Consider the following 7956-nt stretch of genomic DNA (forward strand, 5'->3'; position numbering starts at 1 on the left):
TCTGTTTAGTTTAGTGTCTTGTCTAGTTCCTGTTTTATTCTGAAGGTCCCCGTCTCATGTGAGTGTGTTCAGTTTACATTTCCCCTGTCCCATCAGCTCTGATTTCTCCCAGGTGTGTTGCCCTCCTGTCTCTCATCCTCTGATTACTGGTGTGTGTATTTAAGCCCTGTGTGTTCTCCTGCCTGTTGCCGGTTCGTCTGTGTTCCACGGTGTCCTGTTCCTCATCTGCATCTCTCTGCTTCTGCTGGAGCTGCACACCTGCCTCTTCTTCTCCCATTCGCTCCGCTTGCTACTTCAATCATGAAACGGATCAATGATCAGCGTATCGGCTTTTCTCTCGTTTGTTTATCGCCCACTTTGCGCCAGAAAGAGGAAACCAGTGGATGTCGCACAAAACAACAGCAGCACGTTTAAGCTTGATCAGCTGTTGTTAGAATTTATTTAATATTAATTTCTAGTATCAACTGATGTTTGCTGGAGCCACAGCTGTAAAAGCTGGATGCACAAATCATGGAGAATAACCTGCACACTCAGATTTGCATATTAAAATTACGACAACAGTCATAACAAGGAGAAATAGTAATTATATTACCCATTTTGTGAGTATAGTTATAGTTATAGTTGTATAGATATATATGGCTAATAAGTGCTACCAAAGTACAGAGACAAAGTAACTGAACCTTCAGATGTTTTTACTCTTACAACCATCAAACAAATCTACTCAATTATCATTTTTCCATGTGTTTTAATGTATGTCGGTATTTTCATGCTCCATTTAAAGCCTGATAACATTTAACTGTCAATATTCTTAAAATGTCACTAGATGGCACTGTCATTTTATTTTTCACGTTTTGTTTGCAAAAGTTAGAGATCATTGTGTAGACCACGTTATCCAGCTGTGAACAACAATTTTCATACATTCTGAAAAACTAACTTCAGTGTTTGACTTTAAACATTCCAGGTTCAAGTTTCAAGAGGAGATTTCAGTTGCATCTCATGGCTTGTATGGCTTACGTATACTGCATCTCCTGTTCAGGCACCTTGATTGTATCAACAAAACATGTTGAACAAAGGGTCAAACAGAAACATAACATATGACCCAGGGGCCAGAATCTGCCTGACAAAGACTCCAATCTGTCCCACTGCAAGGGTATGAAAAATGTGAACGAATGCAGAGATTTTGAAGTTTTATTGTATTTTGATTAGTTTTATAGCTTTTCCTTTAACGATCTCCCCCATGGCCATTCACACTACACTAAAGTAGTAATAGCTAAGCAATTTTATTTTATATCTATCAAATTATACATATTTTATTTTTGTCTTTGGTTGTTTTGTTGTTTTGTTATTGTTTTGTTTTTCCAGTTGCGCGGGCTGGGGGGGGATCATTTTCTGAGAATTAACTAAAAGCTTTGCAACTTAAAGAATAAAAGTTTGGGTATAAAATTGCCAAGTTTTCACAGATTCTTTCATTTACAGCATGTTTTAAGTGTTTCATATATCTCTGTTAGGGGAGTATACATTTTTATATGTGCAGCTTGCAGACACTCACTGTTGTGCCTCTTTCCTGGATGCTTACACAAATATTGACAAAGATTTGAACTAAAAATTCAAAATTTGGATCAATAATCATAAGTCATTTAAAAATGCAAATAATAGTGCATGTTAAAAGCAAATAAACCAATAAATATATAGAATGCAGAAGAAGATAAAAGCACAGCTATCATTAAATCATACAATGAATAAAAGTCAGTTATATGAATTTGCTTCCCAGTATCATTTTTCTTGGAAATGTTTATCCTGAATTTCTTTTTGTCTTAGCTACGTGCAGCATTCAGAGGTGACACGATCATGTTATGTAGTCTAGTTCAACAAGTTTTTTTTCTTTCAAACAAGTCCTAAATTGTTCACCCCAGATTTTTTCACCACAGTGTCAGTTTGTAATGTCCCAGATAACTAAAGATAACCAGAAATGTCACACAAGACAGTACTTGTCTGTAAACTGATTCTTGTTACACTTCCAAGCATTCTGCAGTAATACTCACAGTCCTGTTGTGCTGAAGTACAAATGTGGACAGATGACTGAAAATAATGACTCAATTACCATGTTTGAGCTCCACAAGATAAATCTAGATGATCACTTGAAAAAAAGAGGATGGAAAAAAGGTTATTTGGGCATGTTAATCTTTGTACTATGTCTTCTAATGCAGATGGTGTGGAAACAAGAGAATGCCGACCCAAATGCAAACAAACAGAGGTGGAAATTTAACAAAGAGGAAGGCTTTATTTTTGGCTGCACAACACGAGAGATACATAGAAAAACAATACAGAAAGCTTGAGGAAACCTGGGACTTGGAGACCTAGAGGAGAGATAAGCAGACGGACTCGATGAGGAGCAAAGGAAAACACAAGACAATATATAGACAGAGGATAATGAGGGAATACACAACAACACAACATCCCAGATACACAAAGATAAACAAAAATGTCAGAACACACAAAGTACTTATGGTGGAAGATTTCCTTTCTGTTGTATTGATCACATGTTTTAACCATATCACTTCAGTGATTGTAGAATCACATTGTCACCAGTTGTATGCATGCGCACCACAAATGGGCCTTATGCTCTATCACACATATACACACACACACACGGTGGGGCCATTGTAAGTTCTTGGGAAACATTAAACAGCTAGTGAGACTCCTTCTGCTTATCAGGGATGTAAATCTGTAGGTGTCAGCTAGGCAGAAAAAAAGGTCATAATTCTCTCTCTGTGAGGGAGAAGGTTTTAAGGATGGTGCTGAAGGTATAGCAGTCTATTTATCTTAATTAAGCAGTCTTAATTTATCAAAGCCTCTGTGCACACAACTTTTATTGTATTGTATTTAATTCCACAAAGGTCAAGGATCAAGCAGAGTGAGAGACAAGTAAGATGAAAAGACAAACTATCTAACAAAAGAAAGAAAATTATGCTTATTAATAGAATTTCTGGAGTTATTTAAAAATTTCCTGATCCTCAGTGTTGAACACACAGCATTGTTTTTATCTATTCCTGACAGCAGGTTCATGTCAGAGAAACCAGTCACCTTCATCTGCTGGTGTGGAAAATGTTTACATGTGAGGGAGGAAAAGTCAATTCAGCTTTGTCTGATCCTGAACGTTTGCATGTAGCTTCACTCTTCAGGAGCTGGTGCCACCTCCTGGTAGGTTTTCAGTGCTTATACAGCATAAATATATGTAATAACCATCTGGGATTAAACAACTGAGACACACAGACAGATAATAAGTATTTCGTTACTGTAGTAATTTTCAGGTTTTCGTACTTTTATTATATTTTTTTGACTACTTTTTACTTTTACTGCCTACTCAATAAAATACGTGTAGTGTGTACTCCTTACATTTTCAAAACAGATTTGTTGAATGTCTTTTTTATTTTACGTCACCACAAGCGTTCAAACATCAGTTTGAGCCTACACAAGGAAGTATCCATCACCAGGGCTATAAAAAGAGATGAAAGAGGTTAAATTGGGAGCAATCCAGAATGGCGTATTTAGTACAGATGTTCATAGGCTGTGCTCTCGGTACTTCAGCAGCCAGCACTGTGGTCAAGTGAACTGTCATTTATGAGCTGCAGAGAAGCCTCCTGCTATGTAGCGTTTATGCACTTCTCACTTGAATCTGACAAATCATCAGAACAATTGTACTTTTTTCAGTCACAATTTGAGATTGCTCACTTTTCGGAATACTGTCCAGCATTGCATTAATGTTTTCAATCGTATATTCTAATATGTATGAAAGAGCAATTAAACTAACACACTGTAAGAGGTTTACCTGCAACAAATAGAAATACATGGTCTCAGTCTTGTGTCACAGCTGTTCATCCAAATTTCCCTTCCACGCACATCCCAAGGATGCTCTGCTGGACTGGGATCTGGTGACTATGGAGGCTGTTAAGTAAAATGTTTTGATGAGTCTGTGCGAAATGTAGCCTGCACACAATCCTAGTAAATCAACAGTGACTGAAATATTCACACGCTTCTGACATCAATGGCCATGCCACGCTTAGACATCTTCTTCCTTATTCTGATGCTCAGTTCAACCTTCAGCAGGCTGTCTTGGCCATGTCTACATGCCTTTGAGTTGCTGCTGATGTAAAGACTGATTCCTCTGACAAGTAGTGGAACAGGTGTACCTAATAAAACGGTTGCTAAATGTAAGTAGTGTGACTTTACTGGACTATACAGTAGTTGGAGCTGTGTTATCAGATTTTTACATTTTCTTTGATGAATAATAGAGTTTAACAAGTGTTATTTTCTATAAAGTTTCAAAAACATTTTTCACGTTTCATTTTCTGAAATATTTCTATACATTAGGCCTAAATTGTTGCAGAGCTTTTTGCAAAGTCAACAAGGTTTTGAGGGGGGAAAAAATCCTAAATATTTTGATGACTCAGTCTTAAAATGCTCCACCCTTTCCAGGGATGTTATACAGTATAAATATGTGTGTGAACCACCTGTACTGACACATCAGAAACACCTAAAGGCAAACGTTCACAACTCTTTATTTGAACAAACCTTCAGAATGGCTAAAGTGTTAAGTGGAGGATTCACAGAGACGATGCCTGCCACTCCAGAGATCTGGAAGATCTGTAATCAGGTGAGCTTTAGTCTACTTTAATTTTTTGCAGTCTCTACACACAAAACTCTTCACTCTGAATTTCAGTCTGGATTCATATCAAATTTTATTTTATTCAAACAAAGGTCAAGAGCCAAGCAGAGCAAAGGACAAATAAGAAATATGTGGCATTCCTTGCTCTTAAGTACAGGAGTCAGGTGGTAGCAGGAACAAACTATCTCATCAAGGTAAATATTACTGTCATATTCATTATACATGTTCTTCACATCATCCTGAAGAAAAATCCGAAAAGAAAAGCTATTTATGGACAGACCCGTTACGCCTACGCCTCTCGAGATGTGTTAATGACAGACATCAAAATACTCTGGTCAACCAACCAGCAGTCTGCCTGCTGTGTCGTATGAAATGCGTGGAAGGAGAGGAACCGACTGTCTGTTACATATAGATAAAAAACAAAGCTCTGACGTGACCTCGGGTCAGCCAGCCTGACGGTCAGAGAAACAGAAGCGTGCTGGATTGTGGATCTCTGAGCTGCACATCAAAGATGCACCTATGCACAGATCAAATCTCAAAAGTGCCTCATATACATGTTGATGCGAAGCGCCGCCAGAGCAAACGTTTCCACTTCATTTGCAGAGGTGTTTTTATTTTGGATTATGTATTTATTGTTTGCAGTGTATATATATTAGTTTGCAGCTCTTTGCACATATTAATAAAAGGTTCAACTAACTGGTCAAATAGTCTGTGCGGTTTAGTTGTTCCACTCATATTAAACCAAATGATGGTCCATACTTGAATTATGTGGAACCTGACGTTTCTAATATTATGTTACAAGGATTCTCTTGAGTGTTCAACACAATACCTGTGGTACTAATGGGACCACAGGTATTGTACTGTATTGTATTCCCTCTTTATTTATTTATTTATTTTTTAATTTTTTTTTAGACAGAACTGAGCTGCTGTTCTGTGCTTAGTTATCAGACTGTTTGTTTTTGTTTTGTTTATTTATTTATTTATTTTTGGTTCTAAATTGTACACTTTGTTATGTTATGTAATTATGTACTATTTGTGAAAACAGAAAAACTAATAAAAAAGACATTATAAAAAACAAAACAAAACAAAACAAATGATGGTGTGGCAGCCTGTTCTAGTGTGAACTAAGAGAGGGTTTGAATGCAAGAGACAGAGGAGGGGGGGGGAAGGAGACCTAAAATGTAACCCCCTGCACTTCGACTGAGGTGAGTTACATTAGTGCTTCCTCTTTATTAGAAAGCGGTTTGAGTGAATTAGAAGTCTGTTGGTTTTTTGTTTTGTTTTGTTTTTTTTGTTTGTTTTTTTTTTGGGGGGGGGCGGGGATATCTACTCATTAGTCATGCTTGGCATCCATCTGAACTCTATCAAAATAAAGGTGTATTTTAACTCATTTTAATTTGTTCTAATATAAGGGATATAGGACTATACAAAGTAGCTTGTGACATCTAAAACGACAGGACACTTGATGTGTCTTTCTTCACCTCATCACTTTTTTCTGTGTGTGTGTTTGTTTTTCCGCTGATGCCTTTCAAACAAAACTAGCCATGATATTTTCCCCCTCTGACAATTAATATCAGTTAACCCCGCCCCCTTTCAGATTTGTTCACCAAAAGAAAAGGAGAAAAAAACCCGTCATTAACGCTGTTTATTACTTGTCAGACCGGTTTCATTTTCATACTTTGTAAATATCTATGTTGTATGGAGCTTGAACTAAAATGTAAATATGTTTACTGTATTTGTAATGATTATAATCCATTCGCTGTACAGCATAGACGTGTCATGCTGATATCCTAATTCTGTGTATGGTAATCTTGCACCATTGAACTGTTAGTGAATGAGACAACAATAAAAGTGCAAAACGTGCATTAGCAGATGAAGTGCTGCCTGCTTATTTCCTGCTTTATGTGAGCTTCTGCTGTAGTTTATTATGTGCTTTTAATCCCAAGAAACCACCCTTTTACTGTGTCGCACGATAACATCTTCTGATGTTTGGTGTCATCTTCCTGTGATCTCCTGTGAACAGGTGGATTCATTCACTTCAAGTTTATGTATGTAGCACCAAATCACAGCAGTCGCTGAACACTGTAAAGGCTCCAGAATAATTATGGAGGAACAACATTTAAAGGACTAACACAGACAAAGAATTAATCATACAATGAAGCAATGTCATTTTTAAATGTTTATTTATAAACAGGATAAAACCATTCAAGTATTGAGTGACAAATAAAACAGCAAACTCTGATCTGCTAATTGGGAAACAGAGGATGTCAGTGTATTTTTCAGTGCTAGTTGTCCAAATTGAGTGAGATGACTTTACATTTGAATAGATTTGATTACAAGTTATATTTGGTTTTAATTGAATGCAGTTCAATTTGATTTAAATCAAGCCAATTCACAACAACATTTTTCTCAATATGCTAAAATTCCCACCGAGACTAGATAAGATTATTCTAAAACTGGTAAAAATACAGTTCTCTTCATGCACAGAAATCCCACCCAGTCCCACAACACAGGATGAATATTCCTTGTGTGTTCTTGAGCTGGACAGAAATTCCTCTTGCTGAGCAGGCTCCGCGCCAGCCTCGTGCCAGGCAGACGAGGAGCCTCCTGTCCCAGTCTCGTCCGTCCACTGGGCCCATCACATCCCAGCCCAGTTCGCATTCTGCATTGGAGTCCGTCGCTCGATACCACCGCGGCTCCCCTCATGCCATCACCTGTAAGTTAAAACAAATAGGAGCCAGAACCATCATCCCGGAAGCTGCCCTGGCTTATAGCCATGGCGACCCTCTCCCAACACGGCTGCACCCAGTGAACAACAGTGAGATTCAATTCAATTCAATTCAATTTTATTTATATAGCGCCAAATCACAACAAAAGTCGCCTCAAGGCGCTTCATAGATACAGAGAAAAACCCAACAATCATATGACCCCCTATGAGCAAGCACTTTGGCAACAGTGGGAAGGAAAAACTCCCTTTTAACAGGAAGAAACCTCCGGCAGAACCAGGCTCAGGGAGGGGCGGCCATCCGCTGCGACCGGTTGGGGTGAGAGAAGGAAGACAGGATAAAAGACATGCTGTGGAAGAGAGACAGAGGTTAATAACAGATATGATTCAATACAGAGAGGTCTGTTAATACATAGTGAGCGAGAAAGGTGACTGGAAAGGAAAAACTCAATGCATCATGGGAATCCCCCGGCAGCCTACATCTATTGCAGCATAACTAAGGGAGGATTCAGGGTCACCTGGTCCAGCCCTAACTATATGCTTTAGCAAAAAGGAAAGTTTTAAG

The 7956-nt window shown here is 38.1% G+C and overlaps 1 protein-coding gene across 1 annotated transcript; it reads left to right on the forward strand.

Annotated features, from left to right (window-relative positions):
- The first annotated feature begins 4552 nt into the window (after positions 1-4552).
- LOC148101440 (leukocyte cysteine proteinase inhibitor 1-like) lies at positions 4553-5037 on the forward strand. The gene is made up of 2 exons (XM_087845509.1): positions 4553-4654; positions 4759-5037. Exons 1-2 carry the CDS (start codon positions 4580-4582, stop codon positions 5035-5037), a joined length of 354 nt encoding a protein of 117 aa, XP_087701635.1. The 5' UTR covers positions 4553-4579.
- The last annotated feature ends 2919 nt before the right edge of the window (positions 5038-7956 follow it).

The sequence above is a fragment of the Neolamprologus brichardi genome, chromosome 9 (assembly GCF_056152115.1).
Source record: "Neolamprologus brichardi isolate AB-2024 chromosome 9, ASM5615211v1, whole genome shotgun sequence".
NCBI lineage: Eukaryota > Metazoa > Chordata > Actinopteri > Cichliformes > Cichlidae > Neolamprologus > Neolamprologus brichardi.

Excerpts from the sequence above, each read along its gene's own strand:
- LOC148101440 (XM_087845509.1), top strand. The coding sequence starts at position 4,580 with ATGGCTAAAGTGTTAAGTGGAGGATTCACAGAGACGATGCCTGCCACT. Across the intron at positions 4,655-4,758 it reads TCTGGAAGATCTGTAATCAG|GTCAAGAGCCAAGCAGAGCA; the intron begins GTGAGCTTTAGT and ends ATTCAAACAAAG.